We start from the raw sequence: 18,275 nt of genomic DNA on the forward strand, positions 1-18,275 counted from the left end.
GTAGAAAGCCAAAGTTTCCCTTGTCACTATTCTTCGGGGTAACTAGTTAATATTTTGGGGTATATTCTTCTAGATAATTGTGAACTTTTCGTTAACATTGTAACATTTTCCCTCTTTTTTTGTTGTTTGTTTAAATGGGATCACACTTCCCGCACTCTGTCACTTATATTTTTCATTCACTAATGCTTTATTTCATGGCCACTCTTCCCTGTCACCCCGTGTAGGTCCATCCCAGGCTTTTTACTGACTACATAATATTTCACAGAATGGATCTACTATAATTTAATAAGCTGGTTGTCCATTAGGGTGTCTGCAATATTTTGCTATTACAAATAATGCTGCAACAAGCGTTTTTGTCTCGTGTATACAAGTGTGTATTTCTATAGGATGATACCCAGATGTGGATTTACTTGGTGGAAGGGATTGCACATGTAACATTTTGCTGTAATTTAAAAGTTAATCTTTTCTTCAAGACTTTCAACAGTGTTTAACCATACACAATAAAGTTCTGATTTGAGAGTAAACTTTGTTTAAAAGGAAAGATGGATTTCCTTTTATTGTCCCACAGAGACAATACAGTTCAGGGAGGGTTTTTTGTTGTTGTTTTTTCTCCTCAAGTTTTAACCTGAGTTTTATGTGATATGTGGAACCTTTGAGAGAAGGTATTACTCAGTCTTCCTTTTGTCTTAAAAAATAAATCTGTGTTCTTCTTGGTGGCATCTCCTTGACAATGCTATTATTTCATTGGATGTTGATATCCCTTATGATGAATCACAATGTGTTTAGTTTAATTCTATTCCGTACAGTGTGGCATAGAAAAGAATGAAAACTTCTACAGGGTCATATATCTTACCAGAAATGTATAAAGGTGACTCCACCAACCAAAAATAAAAGCCCCAGTACGTCATTTTATTTACACATTTTAAGTTCTTTTCTTATAACCTTGAAAACAGTTGCATTATGCCTTATTGAAAGAAAGAAAACTTACAAATGAACTTTAAACATGTTTTCTTTTTCTCAAAGGATAATCTAACTGAGATTATAAGTCTTGCTTTTAGATTCTCAGCGTGGGTTTCTAAAGTTATGTGTTTAGTGTCTTTCATTGTGCCACACATAATTAGCTGTTGAGTACTTTTCAGGTAATATATCTGTCTAACTCAAGTTCCTTCTCGTATATCTTTGAGTTCAATTTATTCTAGCTGTTGTTATAAACATATCAAATTGCTATTTGAGAAATGCCTTACAGATTTCAAATTCATATTTAAAAGGCAAATAGGCTCACAGTCTTTATTGCTGCGGAATTTGTTCTAAGCATTTGAGAACATTAGTAGTCATCCCATGGATGGCTGTAGAGAGATAGACTGGGAGATGGGTATTTGTGTTTAATATAGAACTGTAATAAAATTTATTTTGGCTTTCAGAAAGTAACTATTTTTCTTTATTCTAAAATTTCATAATTCTCTGGTCTGATTTGTAAATGTTTATCCACTAATCTTTTTATCTATAAGATATCATGCTGCTGAGATGATAGTAATTTATTTTACAGATTATTTTGTTTTCTCTCCTTTTCACAGAAAACAGGCATCATTATGGGTCCAAGGAGACATTTTCCGATCTAAACTGAAAAATAGACCATCCAGTGATGGAAGTATTAATAAAATTCTTTCTAGCTTGGATGATATGTGTATTGGTGGAAACTTATCTAAAATACAAAACGTGGAAAGATTTGGAGAGGTGAGTTTTCCCCAGGAAGATTTTGTGTCTCCGTTCTGCATTTCTTTGTTTCCCAGTTGAACACATATAACGTAGCAGTATCTCTTCTCTGAGATGCTGAGAGTACCAAATTGTTAGGTGTAGAATCATTCACCTATAAAGCAAGAATCAGAGCAAAGAAAGCAATTATCCTTAAAAAGGAAAAGCTGTAATTTAAGGAGTACAGTTTTAAAGGAGGCCACTCTGGTTTGGAGAATATTTCCAAAAGGAAATAGAAAAGCAAACTTTCTATTTGAAAATGGAGAATAGATATCAAGAAGAAAAATTTTAATCTGACAATTAAAGAAAGAGTGTATACTGCATGAGTGGGACCTTGAAAGCCTCAAATTCATGTTGATTTCTAAAGCAAGTCCAGGGTTGAAAACATAACTAGGGGCAACTCTTTTTTATTGGGTCTCTCTTATAAACAAACCACTGTTAAACAGTTGACGTACGTTGTCTGATTTGATTCTGTAATTACTTGGTGAGTTAGGCAATATTATCTCTATTTTACAGTAAGGAAATTGAATATCAGAGAAGTCCTAACCTCAGTGATTCCAATCTGTCTGTCTAATTCCAAATCTGTGTTTTTTCTATTCTACTCTGCTACTTCCAAATATAAGTGGAAGTGATTTACTAAGAGTTAGGATCATGGGCATTTTTGGAGCTAGAAGCAACCTTGGAATCATTTGTTTTTGTTCCCTTCTTGCGCAGGTCAGAAACCAAGGTCTCACAAAATTCGTTGCTCGTCCAACGTCACAGAGTTGATTTAGTCGTAGGACCACCTTGAGGCTGGGGGGGTCTAACTGTTAGTTTAGCTCTTCTACCACAGTGTGCCTGAGGTGAAGCTAAGCACCTGATTTATATTTATATTTTTATGTCCCTAAAGGAGCAAAGAAAAGCTGTTAAAAAGATTTATTAAGGAGCAAGTATAGATTTACATTCTCTTAGGCAGTGACCCATTAGACCCGCCCTCAGGGAATGCAGAATGGAAGGAATGCATCACGGCTCTCTTAAATCAGCAATCCCCAACAGGGTTCTTTCACCAAGAAAGATAACCGGAGGGCTTGGAGATGGGGCAGGACAAAGGATGGCGACTGCTGAAAGAACTGATTTTTCAGCCCCTGTGGTATATTTTCCAGGACAGCCCCTGATGAACTGGCTGAGTTTACTTGTTTCAGTCATCTGTCCTGAGCAAATATAAATCTTAGCCAAGGTCATGTTGATGTTCAGAGTCTTTGTTGACATATTCTTGTCTCTGTGTTGTAGGCTGGCCTATTCAAAGCAAACAAAAGGGATCTGAACTGACAGTTTTATGTGATAATACAGCTAAGTGGGAACATTTTTCTTGCCCTGGTCAGCATTTCCTTCCCGGGTTAAGGTCAAGTAAATAGGGCTTTGAGTTATGACCTCTGAAAAGACGCTCAGAATTTATCCATCTATTTGAGAAATATTTATCTCGTAGGAACATAATGCCTTCTATATCATAATCTGTATTAAATTCACATCTGGTAGTTAGAATAGTTCATTCTCATACTGTTTTAGATCCCAATTTGTTGAATTTAAGAATAATTAACATTTTTTAATCACTGAAAGGGTAAGGAATGCAATAGGATTGAAATTTACAATTTAGATGTTGGCTGTTTTACCTCCTCTTCTCTATTCCCTGCACCCCCCAAAATAGTGATTTTAGCTCTAGCCATTCAGGAGTGCTGTTGCTTTAGAAATTAGAGGACAGAAATGAACGGATTCAGAAATACCAGAGAACGATGGTGTGTTGAGATTTTAGACAGGGACATATATACGGGTTTCGGACCACTCTATAGTTAGATGATGCTTTGTGCAGGTAACTCCTCTAAGCCCATTTCTGGCCATGCTTATCTGGTGCCAGCTCCAGAACACTACATGAATTTGGGGAGTTAGTTTGCTCAAAAGTGAATGTAATAGAGTGAGTGATTATCTTCATCGTTCTTGTGAATTCCAAGTGGGAAAATAAGTTGAGGATGCTGTGAGGATTTTAATATATTTCAAGTTCCATACCTGTGTTCAGAACAAGCCCATGGAAAGTGTGGATTTATTTAGTTTGTACATAAAGAAAGTACAAAAGGGCAGTATTCCTCTAGAGGTTTCTTTTTTTTTTTTTTTTTTGTTAAGTCAGATTGAAAGCAAAGATATTAAATAATTTTTTGATTTCTAGGCCCACAGGAACTTTCCAGGGATTGATTATTAGGAAGCTCTGTCGTTACCTGATTTGGGAATTTGAATATATACTTTTTCAGTACTTAGGAGGTGGGTGAAAGGAAAATAACCAAAAGTATCCACCAGAATGAGTCAGGCCATAGTAATGGGCTAGGCTGTGGCTTTAATGGATTCTCTTAGCCCACTTAGTAGAGTTCAAAAACGGAGGCTTTACCTTTATTGAACCTGGTCCTCAGAGCTGGGATAGGCACTGTGAATACACACAGCCCAGCCCGTGGGTCTAGGTCGGGCTCCCTGCTCCGAGCTCCTGCCTTGCCTGTCCTCGTCCTCCGTGGTCCTCCCCTCTCTTTCCCTGCTCGGTGAGGTGTTCCATAAAGACCAAAGCTTCTGTCTGCCCTGTCGTGAGTCCATTCCCAACCCACAGGGCCTTCGTGAATATCACTTGAGTATATGACGAAGGTTTACAGTTTCATAGAAAAACAAGAACACACGCCTGGAATTGGTAATAATCTAGGCTATCCGAAGGTAGCATATGCTGAAACACAAAACAGCACCAGCAGTAAGTGCTCATTTTGACGTTCAGAGGTCTAAGGGTCTGTTACAGATTGGGGTTATAAAAAAAAGCGCTTTAAGAAGATGGAATTTAAAGCACTTTGTTTAAGGTGTAGATATTTAAGGAGTTAAATGAGGAGCTTAGAGTGTAACAACAATGGAAATAGCACCCACTGTGTGCAGGCGCTGATCTAAGCCTTTACGTGGATTAGCCCTTTTACTCCTTACAACAGCTATGTGAAATAGTCACTATTGCTAGGCCCGTTTTACAGCTCATGGAACTGAGGTAAATCAAGCCATCAGTCCAAGATCACAAAATATGAGGTGGAGCTGTCATTTGAATCCAGGCTCTCTGGCTCCAGAGTCCGTACTCAGCCACCCGACCTTGAGTCTCTCCCTGTGCCCTACGCCTCTCCGTGAGGTCCTCAGTGTGGCTGTATGTCACATGCAGTCATTTTGAACATAACCTTAGCCGGCCTGTCTTAATACATTTCTCCTGGAATTGCAATTGTTTTTACCTTTTCTTTTCTTACATGGACAGCAGTCCAATGTTAGCGCACCAATCAGTAGATGCTCTTGACTTAGAGTTATTAATTAGATACAGATGCTGCTAATGTTCAGCAGAGTTCACATAAATTGACAATTAGGTAAATAAAAATGCAGTGTTTTAAATATATCTTTGAGATACTGTAACTTATAAAATCCTTCGCCCTTTTATGTCAAATGCTTACGAGAAGGGTGAATCTTAGGAAAAAATCTAGGAAGTAAAAATTAAGTCTCTAAGGTTCTACTTTTGAGCACCTCCCTTTCCACTCTGAGGACCACTAAGGCATTCCAGTTCCAATCTGAATGCCTCTGGGATCCGCCAGAGGCTGTTAGATGGGAGTGACCGCACACAGGTTCACGGTTGGGGAGATCACTGTGGCTGTGGTGTGGAATGTGTGCTGGAGTCTGTGTGCAGCTGCGGGGGAAGGCCAGGGAGGTGGTGATGGGGGAGTGGTGCAGGTAATAAAGTTCTGAACCAGTGGCAGCAAGGAGAGAGAGAAGATGGACTTGGGGGCGGAGGGGAGGGGCTCTAGTAAATCGAAACTTTTTATTGATCAGAAGCAGCTTGTTATGAACATGACGTCTCTGCCTTTCACCAACTTTTACATTCCTGGTTCAACATCTGAGAGCTGAAAAGAATTTTAGAAATGACACAGCCACCTTTCCTAGCCAAATCATTTAAATCTACTAAAAATTCCATTTTCGTCTTTTTCTTCCAGTCCTTTGACTTCTATTTTTACTCATTTCTATTTCAAACTCTCCTTTTATGTCATTTTTCTATTATAACTCTTCAATCTTTATTCCCTAGTGTGCTGTATTTTATCCAATAGATCTTTTCTTAATGGCACACACCAGGGCCTCCCTGGTAGCTGACTTTATCACCATTTATTAATGTGTTGGTAAGTAGTAGGTAATTACTTTATCCAGCTGAAATCTGTGGACATGTTTTATTTTGGTTTTCATCTTGTCTATACATAGAGAACAACTGGTAGAATAAGACAAATCTTCATTCTTTACGCTATTATTTGTTCTTTAGCTAGATCATTGTCTGTAAATAAGTATACCTTTTTTTGTTTTTTTAAGATTTTATTTTATTTATTTTTATTTTATTTTATTTTTTGGTGAGGAAGATGGTCCCTGAGCTAATATCTGTGTCAGTCTTCCTCTGTTTGTATGTGGGACACTGCCACAGCATGGCTTGATGAGCGCTGTGTAGGTCCATGCCCGAGATCCCAACCCACGAACCCCACAAATCCTGGGCCGCCAAAACGGAGCGCGTGAACTTAACCACAATGCTGCTGGGCCAGCCCAGTATATCTTTAAAAATGGTCCTTCTTTATGTATTTTAGTTTGCTCTCATTTGCTTGCCTTAATGTAGGGCAGGCTGGTATCCAAAAGAAGGAGTGCTGATGCTCAGACCCTCCAGAGGGCAATGGGGAGTCTGAGAACAGGCCCCTCTCCTTGGGGAGCAAAGATATGAGGGTCTTACCTGGACTAGGCTCCTTCACTGTTGCTCACCAGCAGCCATGTGGCTTTGTTTCAGGGAATCTGCTGCTCCCTGAGCAGCCTAGGGCAAGAGAGGATCTGCACTGGGACTCTGGGGAGAGGGGCTGGAGCCCCAGGGTATAAGGGAGGCCCTGGTTAGGTTTTCTGCATTCATTATTTATGACTGTGTTCATTATGAGGAATGAGTTTAGTATAAAAAACACTTGATGAGTAGTCCTCAAACTGCGCCAAGTCCACCAATTCTTGGGATTGATTCATGACTCATGATATGTGGAACTGTTTTTTCTAATATACACCCCCACCCCCCAGGTGCTTATGACCTAGTATATGTTATAGGGCCCCTAATAAATGCAGGGCTTAGTTATATTCATGTTTGTGTATCACATTCAAGATTTCTGGGGCCAGCCCCGTTGGCCTAGTGGTTAAGTTTGGCATACTCCTCTTCAGTGGCCTGGGTTCAGTTCCCAGACGTGGACCTACACCACTTGTCAGTGGCTGCTCACATGCAAAATAGAGGAAGATTGGCACAGATGTTAGTTCAGGGTGAATCTTCCTCAGCAAGAAAAAAAAAAAAGATTCTTGGAGGCCAAAGTCCTCTTTCTTGTAGCTTTTTAGTTTTTTAATTCTGTAGTTTAGTTTAAATGTGCTTTGAATAACATTAATTACTGAGAGTTTAATTTAAATGTTTTGAATAACACTAAGTAGCATTAATTACTGAGAATTTTATAGCTTATGTGTTCTATACTTCTTAGTCCTAAAAATGCCCCAAACTTCATATAATAGTCACAGAAATAAAATAAAGGAAGACAAAAATAATGTGATTTATATTTAGTAGGTTTCTTTAGATCTGCATGTCTAGATCTTCCTTCCCCTGCCACCCAGACCTGCCTTCTAAGCAGCATCGAATACCCTAATCTGATCCATCCTCTCTCCCCAGACCCCTGCAGTAGCCACTTACCTGTGCTTCCCCCCTCCTCCTGCTCCACACTCTTGACCTTCTCCAATTCATTCTCCTCACGGTAATCAACGGGGAGGAAAATTTGCAACATATTCAAATTAAGGTTTTTTGATGTAAAGAACTCTAAAAAATCAATGTGAAAATGCCATGTACCCAAATTTCAAAAAATGGGAATCTTCATGGCTGGTAAACATAAAAAAAAGTTCTACTTCCCTAGAAATGAAGGAATCAAAATTTTAAATGATGAGATGCTATTTATGCCTATCAAGTTGTATGAGATTAAATAAGTGTACGCAGCATTAGCAAGAGTTTGGGGAATAAAAAGCTCTTACATGTTGCTAAGTGGAGTTTAAAATGGTACAGCTTTTCTGGAGGGCAATTTGATAATATGTAGCAGAGGACTTAAAATGAATTTAGCAATTCCACTTCTATGAATTTATCTTAAGGCAGTCATAGGACAGTGCTCAAAACCCATGTGTGTATAGGAGGATGTTTGTTGGAGCTGTTTATAGTGATGAAAGAAAACGGTAAAATAAATGAAATTTGGTATTTCTAGACAGTGGAATTTTATGGAACCATAAAGAATGATAATGTAGAGGGTGTTTTACTTTACCCTGAAACACTTCCACAATATATATATATATTTTTTGATTTTATTTTTTTCCTTTTTCTCCCCAAAGCCCCCCAGTACATAGTTGTATATTCTTCGTTGTGGGTCCTTCTAGTTGTGGCATGTGGGACGCTGCCTCAGCGTGGTTTGATGAGCAGTGCTGTGTCCGCACCCAGGATTCGAACCAATGAAACACTGGGCCACCTGCAGCGGAGCGCGCAAACTTAACCACTTGGCCACGGGGCCAGGCCCTCCACAATATATTTTTTAAGTGAGAAAGTAAGTCACAAAGCAGCATGTATAATTCAGCCTCTTTTTGTAAGGAAGAAATATGTGAAGGGGCTATGGATAGCAGAGGGAAAGTTCTGGAAGACTATATGCTAGAATGCTAATGTGCGTTGCTTTTGACAGTAAGGATATAGGTGGTTTTAATATTTTTTTCACTCTTGTCTGTATTTTGTCATTACCTATGACAAACAAGTATTATATGGTAAATTATATGTATTTTTCTTTAGAAAAGACATGGTGTTCATCTGCAGAGGTTGAGAGCTAGGACTTTGTGTGTGATGTTTTCTTTTTTCCTTGAGAGCAGAATACTTAAGTGAACTCCTTAAGAGAAGGAGCTTAAAAAAATATATAAGGGGGCCGGCCTTGTGGCCGAGTGGTTCAAGTTCCACGCGATCTACTTCTGCGGCCTGGGGTTTGCAGGTTCGGATCCCTGGTGTGGACATACTCCACTCACCAGCCATGCTGTGAAGGCATCCCACATACAAAGTAGAAGAAGATTGGCACAGATGTTAGCTCAAGGCCAGTCTTCCTCAAGCAAAAAAAGAGGAGGATCGGCAATGGATGTTAGCTCAGGGTAAATCCTCTAAAAAAAAAAAAAAGAAAAAGTAAAATCTGGCTAGTTGGATGCATGGCCATTGCAGTATTTTTGTCATTTTCCTCATGTTTGAATTGTATTATAATTAAAAAAGAAGACTTGACCTTCAAGATTCACAATAGAGTGGGAGACAAAAACACATGTAAAGTAACTAAAATGTAAAATATACTGTTAATTTTTTTGTTTAACTGTAGATCTTTTAAATTAGTATTTATTTTTTCAAATAATACATGACTACACTTTTAGAAATATCAAAAAGTATTGAATTCTAATTAAAAAATGCCAGTCCCCTATCCCACCTTTCTGTACCCCTAGACCCACTCCCAAAGTGGGGAAACTCTAAGCAAATTATACTAATATTTTCACTGTCATATTTCTAAATATTTTGCTTATAATGTTATTTTAGAAAAATTTATTAATTTTGGACATTTTTCTATTGCTTCCTGGTTATGGTAGATGGCATTTAGCTCTCCTACCTTACTGTCACCTTACTCCCCCTAGCTTCCCAGTATAGCTATATCATACGTTTTGGTTAAACCCAATAATGTGTACATTATTACTATGTAAATGTTGTTCACTGTTAAGCTTAGTTGTCCACTAGGACTGTTTTCTTTGTTGAACTGTCTTTGTTTTTCCTAGCGTTAATTGCCCTTTTTATTTGCATAGTTTTCTATGTATTTGGGAAAAGATAATGCTACTCTCATCCCACCCTCCGCCTCCCCCCCCAACAAATTGTGCCAAGCAATTTAAAATTTTTTCAAAATCTCAACACAGCAAAAAAATCTTACCAAGTCCTGTCTTTTCCTGAAGACACTTCTTTCCTGCCTGGCCTGGTTGTTCTCTGGCCTGAGTATGTTGTTCTGACCTGCAGCCTTCTCTTCACGCTCTCCAGTTGAACCCATTTTTTTCCTGGCCCTCGTGTTGTCTTCTTTCCTTTTTCCTGAAGCACATTCTGTAAGAGTTTTCTTAGAAAGATTGTGTAGGATGTAAATTTTTGTACCTTTGTTCTACTTTTATACTTGACTGATAGGTTGAATTTTAGAATTCTAGATTGAGGATCACTTTTCCTTAGAATTTTGAAGGCATTTCAGAGCTGGGAACACAAAGACCCTTCCAGTTGGGTGGACAAACCAGCTTTCCTGGCTTTCCCACAAAGGTGCCCGTTAGGCAATGAAACTGACTGCTTGGAATGAGGATCCTGTCAAATCCTTCAGGAAGCTTTCCTTGCGTATCTCATCATTGCTTGTATACGTCTTGGCCTCGCCCTATATTCTGGAGACTCTGGCTATGTGCTGGTCCTTCCATCAGGTACAAGCACCAGGTAACAACCCAAAATATTGAGGAGTGGGTGCAGCTAAGCTCACCTTCTCCGGTGTACCATCCCGCTAGCAAGCCTAGCCTTCAGGCCTTCCTGGTTTCTATTCCTGCAGGCTTCCTTGGGTGGAAATGGATTCCTCCCCCACTGGGATTGTATGGACAGAGATGAATGATATAACCTATTCCTGGAGACTTTGTGGACAGGCAACTTAGAACTCTAAGAGAATCCTCTGACGTTAAGGTTTCATGATCTTGTGACTGTTGAACTGGTGTTTCTTGCCAGGATGACTCTTGCTGTGATCTTAGCCTGCTTCACTGGTACTCATTCTTTAAGACTCAGCTAAGGGATTGGCCTCCTCTAGGAAACTCTCATCTTCATCATTCTCATTTCTTCTTCTTTCCTATTGGCTGTGTGCTTTTTACGTCTTTTTTAAACTCAGAGCTGTAGTAGTGAGGTGTGGTCTTTTTACCCAGGGCATGCATACTGAGTCCCACATGTATCCATGGAACCCAACATAGGTGGCAGAGAATGGAGAGGTATTTTGATCCAGGAATGGCTGTCAGAAATGACTAGAATGTGACAGAAGGAAGTATATTTTTGTGTATTCTTCATGAAATTAGAGTTCTAGCTTTGAAGAGGAGAGGGGACTATTATGGCTAGAAGGGATCTTAGCAAATTCAAGCCCTTTGATATTTTCAGGTGAGGAAATGGGCAAAATGCATCCTTTACTGGTGCAATGTTAGTGTGCTGTGGCAGATATTTTAGAAAGAACATTGCATCTGGGGGCAAGAAATCTGATTTTAAAATCATAGCTCTGTCATGAAGAGTTTGGGGGAACTTGGGCAATATTTTTAACTTCCATAAGCACCTCCTTTTTTTTCATCTTTAAATTAAGGTTAACAGTGCCTTCCCCGCTGGTTGTGAGAATTAAATGTGTGCTGGCATGCAAAAAGACCTAGCATGGTACTTATATTTTTCAAACTCTAAGACTTTTTTCAGCAGGAAACACACTTTCCCAATTAGTAAGCTTTAACTCTTTCTGGAAATGTCTTGAGTGCTTTTACTAGTGTTAATAAGTTTCAGTATAGATACCCTAAATTGTTTTACCTTTCATTTTTGTTAACAAGTTATGAATTTGAAGTGCTGGATCCTGGTAGTATCTGGAAGCGTATTTGTACCGTGTCTCTTGAGCTAGCCTATGTCTGAGTTATATTCCAAAGCATGATTTTATCTGTGTGAAAGTCTCTTCAGTTGTGGTCCATGTAGCAAACAGCTCCTTTTAAATTTTACCACATTCACATCTGTGCTTCACTGATTTGCAGTTTGACTCGTATGTTTAATTGGCGAATAGTCGAGCACTCTTTAGTGTATAAGTGGACACTGCTGAATTCATAGTGCACTAAAGCTATTTAAAATAATCTATATTAAGATAATCTATATAAAATATATCTATATGAGATACTCTATAATCTATTAAGAAATCTATATAAAACAAAATTATTCATAATGACCTTTCTATGGAACATGCATTTTTTTTTTCCAGAATAATTTTGAAGAGGATGAAGATGTGGAAATGAAAAATAGTATAACCCAGGGAGACAAACTACGTGCCTTAAAAAGTCAGAGACAACCACGCTCCTCACCATCCTGTGCTTTTAGGTAGATCCATTTTAAACTCTTTTTTATGCTTGAGGAAGATTGTCACTGAACTAACATCTGTGCCAATCTTCCTCTATTTAATGTGGGATGGCTGCCACAGCATGGCTTGACAAGCGGTGCTAGGTCTGTGCCTGGGATCCGAACCTGCAAACCCCCAGCTGCCGAAGCAGAGCACATCAACTCAACCTCTATACCACTGAGCCGGCGTCTTAAACTCTTAAATTTATATTGTCCTTTCATTTGTGGATAGAATATTTAATCCTCTCTTTTGAATGTCATTCTATGAGTACCCCGTTTACGTCTCGTTTTTTGGTTTATCACCATTTTGAATTGTGTATTGTTTTATCACTGTGGTGAGTAGCTAAGTTTTAGGAGCTTATTGAAAGCAACGGCTGCATCTCAGTCTCTGGACTTCTGCATTAAACTGCTAAGCAGTTGGTTGTATCTGGGACTCTGTTTCAAGTTCCATTTGGAATTCCGTTTCCCGTGAGTGGGGTTCCTGTCTTGTGGTGAATCCTCACAGGTGTGCTGAGACTTTTTTGTTAAATCTAGAGTGTGCAGAAAAGTACTGTATGCCAAGCTTTGGTGTATCCTGACTCCTTAGCCTTACCTTCTATTTTTAAGAATTGAATAAGCATTTCCTATCTGTGCTTGTAAAGTTATAAACCATCTTCATTTCGAGGTGTGAAATTACTCATCGGAATCAATTGATTGGACTTGACTTCTAACCACAACATTTGAAACCTACTGATAGTTCAGATTAGGTTAAAAAAAAAGGTTTCAGAATCAATGTAGGTACAAAAATCTGTAGATATTATTAAGATTCCTTATTGTAATGAAAGAAGTAGCAAGTCCACAAATGAATATAATTGGAAATGGCTACTTTTCTTTGACTTTTAAGTGAGAGACAAGCATACCAGGAAGAATGTTTCGCCAGTATGACAAATGTCAAACAGACTCACAGGGAATTTAATTTCCGTGTGTTATTTGGGAGCATTATAGCACTTAAGTCAGATTGGGTCTGGTCACACCATTGCCTGGGCCTTGAGTCCTGGTTTCCTGACTTGAGAAATAAAGGTTCATACAGCTCAGAGTGGAGTTAATCATTTTCTATAGTAAGATGAGAAGATGGGATAGCAAGCCTGGTGCTTCCTAATAACCACCAACTGCCACTAGAAAATGCAAGAGACGTACCATTGGCTGAGTGGCAGCTATGGGCCAGGAGCCATGTTAGGTGCTTAGTTTGGATATGAGGATTAACTGAGATAACGCAAAAGCTGTGCATCGTCACCCACGTTTGAGTGGGTTGCTAGGAGTTAGAGAGGTTAAATCCTTCCCAGTGGAGTGGAGTTAGAATGAGCTGATATTCAAACCCAGCACTGTTCAAAGTCTGTGCTCTTTTCACTGAGTATATGACCTAAGTCAGTGGAAGGGTCTTCAAGATCGATTTACATTGCCAGTCTCTTTTATTCACCATTTACTTCTTTGAAATTCCAAGAAATTACTTTATATTGATTAAAATTAGTTTCAAACAGATTTATATTTGATTCTTTTCTCTTTTTTTTTGGTGAGGAAGATTCACCCTGAGCTAACATCTGTGCCAGTCTTCCTCTGTTTTGTGTGTGGGGTGCCTCCAAAGCATGGCTGATGAGTAGAGTAGGTCCACGCCCAGGATCTGAACCTGTGAACCCAGGCGGCTAAAGTGGAGTACGTGGAAGGTTAACCACGTGGCCACAGGGCCAGCCCTTCTTTGATTCTTAAGAAATCAAAAGGGGGAGGCAGGGATAAGTTAGAGTATAACTTGGCAAATAAATAGGCTAAAAAAGTGAGAGAATCTCCACAACACAAATTTTAGAAGGCTCGTTCCAGTATGGTTTTTCTATTTTCTTTGTCTTCTCAGAAAGTTTCTTACTTTTTTGGAATGTAGTTTTTCTTAACAGCATCATGGTACCATCACCAAACATTTTTCACCCTGAGTGGATGCAATACCACCTTCTGCTTAAAAAGCCATTTGCTGTAAATGAAATGCAAGATGAAACAGAATGACTAATAGGGATTTCCTGCTGTTTCTAGGGTTTATTTTATAAAGTGAATAAGTACTCATCTCTATTTGCAAGGTTTTTCCCTTTTGCCAGTTTAATATTTTTAGTCATCTGACTCCGTATGGTGTCCCTTTTGGTCTTCGCTTAACTGTGTGAACCTGGTGATGTTTGAGCACTTGTGTTTGATTTCCGCAGGTTGGATGATATGAAAGGGCCCCCAAGAGCGGTGTCCCAGCCTTTCAGGTACTGTTAATGAGGTTGAATTTCTAGTGGCTTGTAAATAAATGCTATCTTTTAGATACATTTCCCAACCCTTAAACTGATAAAAACAGACGGCACACAGCTTTTCGCTTTTTAAATTCTTTCCTTTCTGTTCCAGATCGTTATGATACCCTTTATTTTTAACGCTCACCGTGGAAAGGATTTTTGTTTTACCGAAGTGCCCACAGGGCTGTGTGTCTGTGGTAGTGATGTCAGTGTCCTCTGGGCTCCCAGCACGTGGTGGGACCTCTAATAAACTACAGTTGCTCTGCAACATGCCTTTCAATCTCATGATAGATTTTGCCTTGAGTTTTTAACATTTCTGTTAGTCCTCTTTCCTCCTATTTTGCATGAATTTGTTCCCCTCCTTTATTTTCTAGTTTTATGTCCTTCCCTGTCCTTCATTTGAGGAGGAAACATTAGTGTCTTTCTCTAGAAAAATGTCACCGAACACTCCCTGGGTGGTATCAGGGTACCAGTGGTACCAGGAGCCAGTGGAGGGCTTGGTGAGGCCAGTAGAAACATTTGGCCCAAACTGTTGATGAGATAGAGGCAAAAAAGCTGACCCATTCCTCACCTCTGGTTCTTATTCACCCTTAGGTTTTAGGGTTGTTTAGTGCAGGTACTTCTGAGAGAGGCCAGACTTCTCCAGAAGCTTGAGCTGTTTTCCTTGTACAACTTTTCCCATCACTGTTTTAGAGGCAAACTATGTCATAAGCTGCTGTTTGCAGGAGGATGATGAAGGAAAGAGTCTATAAGTAATTAAGCTTTTCTATAGCAGATAGAAAAACAAGGTCCAGCTCCATTAAATGACTTGTCCAGGATAAAATGGATTTGGTATTAAAACCATGACCAGGCCCTGGCTGTCGAGATTTGAATCAAGTTTTCCTTTTTGTGCACTCAGCAAACGTTTATTGAACAGCCACTCTGAGTCTGGCACTGTGCTGGCCACTAAGAATGGAAATGAGAGACAGTTCTTTGCCCTTGATGGAGCTTATATGAAGGGAAATAGACAAATATCCGACAGTGGAATAGGTTGAAGAGCTGTGATTTATTATGAGAGTAGTATGAGGAAACAGGATGCTTAAGCCTGGGAATTCAGTGAAGGCCTCCTGTAAGAGGTGCCAGCTAATTGGACCATTAAAGGATGAGCAATAGGAGTGCGTCAGATGGAGGTGGAAGAGAAGAGGTGGAGGGGAGGTAAGGAGAGGAGAAGATGCCCTGGCAGGAAAAATAGCACATGCCAACTGGACAAAGATATGAATGTGGTCCATTCAGGAGCTCTGGTCATTTTGTGTAGCTGGAGTACAGGTGTCTCATGGGAAAGTGTAGACAGAAAGACTTGTTCAGAGAGGCTAATGCCCGATTTGGGAGGGTTTTATAAGCCAAGTCAAGGAGTTTTGCCTTTCTGGGCACCGAGGAAAGATTAAATGGCTTAAACAGTGAAGCAACACCATTAAATATTTTGGATTCCCTGGAAGCTATTCAGAATTTGAATTTTAAAAAATAAGATTAAAAGATGCTACTCTAGTAGTCAGGGATAAGAATAATAATAGCCTCCCCGAGGGCAGTTGCAGAGTGGAAGGGAGAGGATAGACTTAAAATATAAAGATGTAGTAAATCTAAGGACATGGGAGGAATGAATGCCGCGGCAAGGAAGGAAAGTGACCCGGGATGGCCGGATTGTGCTAAAGGGCAGACCCGGGATCCTGGATTTGAATCCCAGCTCTGCCACTCGCTCCCTGAGTGACTTTGGATGAGGAGCTTTTCCTCTGGGCCTCCGTTTCCTCCCTTGCAGAGCGGTACAGCATCTTAGCTGCAGAGGGATGTCGTGAGGATGAGATGAGGTAAGTAAGGTCTGTAAGGTGCTCAGTACAAGGCCTGGCACATAGTGAGGGCTCTGTCAGTGTTGACTGCTGCTGCTATCACCATTTTTAGGACCTGCCATGATGATTTTAATGTTTATTAGTTTATCTTGTTCTAGTTGATTGCTGAATGTTAAGATGATACAGCTTTTGTGTGACACTTGGCCCATTTTTCTCCACAAAGATCGAGTTCTTCTCCACAAGGATCTGCGTCTACCTTGAAGACCTCAAAAGTGGCTTTGTCTCCTTCAGCGACAGCCAAGAGGATAAGCAGAGGCTCTTTGTCCTCAGGTGCTGGCGTCAGAAGGTAATTTCTCTCTCTCTCTCTTCTGAGGTACTAGCGGGGAGTAAAGGAATTCTGCAGCAAACAATGAGTTTGGCTGAAGTTTGTCAGAGGAGGGGACCACGGAGAAGGGGAGAAACCACAACAGGCTCTGTGACCATCTGGGGCTTCTGTTCCTGTGTCAAATTGCAAGGGACAAGGCTGTGGAGGGAATACTGTATAGCATCCCTTTCTGTGGTAGGTCTCCAGCTTGTCTAACATGATCCAGAAAACAGAGTTCAGATGCACATACTAATGATGTATGGTGTTGTCATTTCTCCCCTGCTGTGTATGGACGGAAGTAAAATGGGTGGGGACGTTTGGTAGAGTCGTGTGAAGGAATATATATAAGTTAAATCTTGTACTTAGTCTGCTTTTACTCTCTCATTATGTACCCCTTTTCATTTACCTCCTGCTTTGGATGAATAGGACACCCAGATGTTCTATTTCAAGATCTCTGGTCAAAGTGGTTTAGCCAGCTCCTTGGGTCTTAATTAACTGCTTTTGATGGAGGAAATTGACATGTGTAATGAAAGGCTGTATAGAATATTGCCACAAGCGATAAAGAAGCCTTTCTGTCACCATTTGCCTTGATCAGCGCTGTCTTCATCACATTCCCCTGGTGTCATCATTCTGTGTTTAGAAGCGTGAGTTCTGCGTGAGGATCCATTGCTGTCTCTGTTTTGCCCCTCACCTGTGTTTTCCATTCAGCTTTTCCATAAACTCCCGGCTGGCCAGTTCTCTTGGGAACTTGAACGCTGCCATAGATGATCCAGAGAACAAGCAGACCTCCTCGACCTCGAAGGTGGGTTTCGCAGCCAACCCCTTCACCAACCTCTTGAATGGCAGCTCCCAGGCACCCGCCAGAAATTGCCCCGAGCTCAACAACAACCAGTACAGCCGGAGCAGCAGCAGCAGTGGGAGCCCCCTGAGCACCCAGCCGAGCACCCAGGGCTCCAAGACCGAGGAGCACGCCACCGCCCTCCGGCCCTCCTACACTGGCCTGTCTTCTTCCTCAGCGAGATTCCTGAGCCGCTCAATCCCAGTAAGTTCGCAGACACCACCTCTTGGCCCTCAGAACCCTGAACGCAACTTTTGTGCCTTGCCCTCCCAGCCGAGGCTGCCACCCAAGAAATTTAATAGCGCCAAGGAAGCCTTCTGATCGATGCCTTCCCTCTGTGCTGTGCAACTGTCCATGCACGTCCATTCTGCTGGCTCCTCTTCAAGTAAATGCCAAGTTCCAACCGGGTTTCTTTCTTCCTTCTTTTTCTTCTCCTCCCCCTGCTCCTTTTTAAGTGGTTTCTCTTAGAGAGGAAATAGCTTTCATTCCCTTCATCAAGAACACTGTTGAGTTAAGTTAATTTTTAGTTAAGTTTTCAAATCACTGTGACTATCTGGTGCAAAGCCAGGAGCTGATTCGTGTGATAGACAGTATTTGCTTTGGCTGTGGTGGCGGTCGGAATCATGGCTTTTTCTGTATCGTGTATTAATGAATGCATTTTGGAATATTTAAATGGGGAAGGTGCTGAATGAACAGTATCTTCTCAGGACTACCCATTTGCCCCTTGAATATCTCACCTCCTGCAGAGAACTGAGCCAGAATTAATTAAATGGCAAGTGGAAGGTGTTTCTAAGGAACGCTTATAGATAGGCACCTGGGATGTAGGGGAGGGGAAGGCAGAGGACCAGGATGGAAGCTCTCCAAACACATTTTACCCATCTGCTCTTTATTTAGGTTACCAAGCCCCCTTTTCAACCAGTAACCCCTGTTAGGGTATAATCTGTTGGTTTACCCCCTGCTA

General features: G+C 40.5%; 1 protein-coding gene across 20 annotated transcripts in view; it reads left to right on the forward strand.

Moving 5' to 3' along the window:
- Positions 1–18,275, forward strand: part of CDC14A (cell division cycle 14A) — a 158,729-nt gene that overhangs the window by 122,377 nt on the left and 18,077 nt on the right. For 8 of the 20 annotated variants that reach the window (XM_014851496.3, XM_070486923.1, XM_070486924.1 and 5 more), the window contains 5 exons: positions 1,575–1,734; positions 11,868–11,983; positions 14,221–14,268; positions 16,336–16,458; positions 17,185–17,518. In XM_014851496.3, the coding sequence (XP_014706982.1) occupies positions 1,575–1,734; positions 11,868–11,983; positions 14,221–14,268; positions 16,336–16,458; positions 17,185–17,518 (781 nt within the window). Of the gene's footprint in view, positions 1–1,574; positions 1,735–11,867; positions 11,984–14,220; positions 14,269–16,335; positions 16,459–16,492; positions 16,672–17,184; positions 17,750–18,275 lie in introns of those variants that run through there. The other 12 variants (XM_070486918.1, XM_070486916.1, XM_070486920.1 and 9 more) reach the window with 7 other exon arrangements.

This window comes from Equus asinus, chromosome 16, assembly GCF_041296235.1.
Source record: "Equus asinus isolate D_3611 breed Donkey chromosome 16, EquAss-T2T_v2, whole genome shotgun sequence".
Lineage (NCBI taxonomy): Eukaryota > Metazoa > Chordata > Mammalia > Perissodactyla > Equidae > Equus > Equus asinus.